We start from the raw sequence: 1,299 nt of genomic DNA, 5'->3' as shown, positions 1-1,299 counted from the left end.
TAAATTAAATTTTTTAAAATCGTGTGTCTCAATTTGTATATTTATATTTTCGCAACAACTTTCATTGTGTATACATATTTTATGTAATAGGAAGGTGAAATGCAAAACAATTACACCAAAAACTTCGAGTTTTGCAAAATGGGTGAACAACCAACAGAGTGCCCTCAAATAATCGAAAACTTGATATTTTTGTGGGTAAAGATAAAAAAAACAATCTGTGTATAATAATATATTTTGAACAGTTTGTGTTAAATTATATATTGTTCACTTTAACCAATTGTCATCAAATCCTGCTTATTAGTATCTTCTGGATAGGTTAAGTTATACAATGCCAGTAATGCTGCTTTAGCTGCTGCTTTTTTTGCATCTTTTTTGTTTCTAGCTGAAATATAAAAATTGTTTATATATTAATAGAAAAATATTTTACAATAATTCACAGAATATATACATACCAGTTCCTGAATATTCAACTCCACCAATTTCAACAGCCAGAGTAAACATAGTATTTGGTGGATTACCGACACGATGCAGCTCCATATACGTTAATCCAGGTCTCATTTGATTCAGTAACATAACTGGATGTATGTTTGTAGGATTGGGTGGAAGTTCCTTTTGAGTAGGAGTTTTAGCATTAGAATTTTCTTTCTTGACTCCTTTTGCAGTTGGTAAACCAGGTCGTGGGACTGGAACTGATGTTCCCTGATTATGCCATTCAAGAAAAAGTTTATAAAGTGCGAAACTGGCCAATGAACTCCATGGAATTTCATCCTCAGTAGTCGCATCCATAGTGTTATTATCGTCCATTATTTCCTCTTTTATACCATCCACCAAAGGTGGATTAGTTTGTCCATCTGATTCAGCATCCATACGTGCTTTCAAAGATGCTGCTGTCATTTTTTCAAGTAATAAAGCCTTTAATGCATTTTCAGCTGCATTTTGGCGAGCAAGCGGTTTAGATAAACCTTGTCCAACATAAGTTTTACCATCAAGCTATAAATAAAATAAATATTATTAAAGCAATATGAAAATGAAATTTGACAGCGTCATATTGCATATTGCTATCAAACTATAAATAAAATAAATGTTATTAAAGAAATGTAAAAATGAAATTTGACATATAGCGTCATATTGCATATTAAATAACATCTATTGTAAGTATTACAAGAATAAAATTTTAATTAAAGCAATAAAATAATTACTTCAGCATGAACGAGATAAAGTGAGTTCGGCATAGGTCCTTGTGTTTCAGGGAATGTGAATTGGACTCCAGCTTTCATTTCATTTAGTACCATGATTGCA

The 1,299-nt window shown here is 31.3% G+C and overlaps 1 protein-coding gene across 1 annotated transcript; it reads right to left on the bottom strand.

Annotated features, from left to right (window-relative positions):
- Positions 1-28: 28 nt before the first annotated feature.
- On the bottom strand, positions 29-1,295 carry LOC105462304 (double-stranded RNA-specific editase 1-like; the record flags this gene model as incomplete). The annotated part of the gene is made up of 3 exons (XM_011708827.1): positions 29-382; positions 453-990; positions 1,200-1,295. Coding segments are annotated over 3 exons (747 nt in total), but the record flags the coding sequence as incomplete, so codon positions are not given.
- Positions 1,296-1,299: the final 4 nt, after the last annotated feature.

Source organism: Wasmannia auropunctata, unplaced genomic scaffold, assembly GCF_000956235.1.
Source record: "Wasmannia auropunctata unplaced genomic scaffold, wasmannia.A_1.0 LD266199.1, whole genome shotgun sequence".
In the NCBI taxonomy this organism is placed as follows: domain Eukaryota; kingdom Metazoa; phylum Arthropoda; class Insecta; order Hymenoptera; family Formicidae; genus Wasmannia; species Wasmannia auropunctata.
This window is presented reverse-complemented; position numbering and strand designations above follow the sequence as displayed.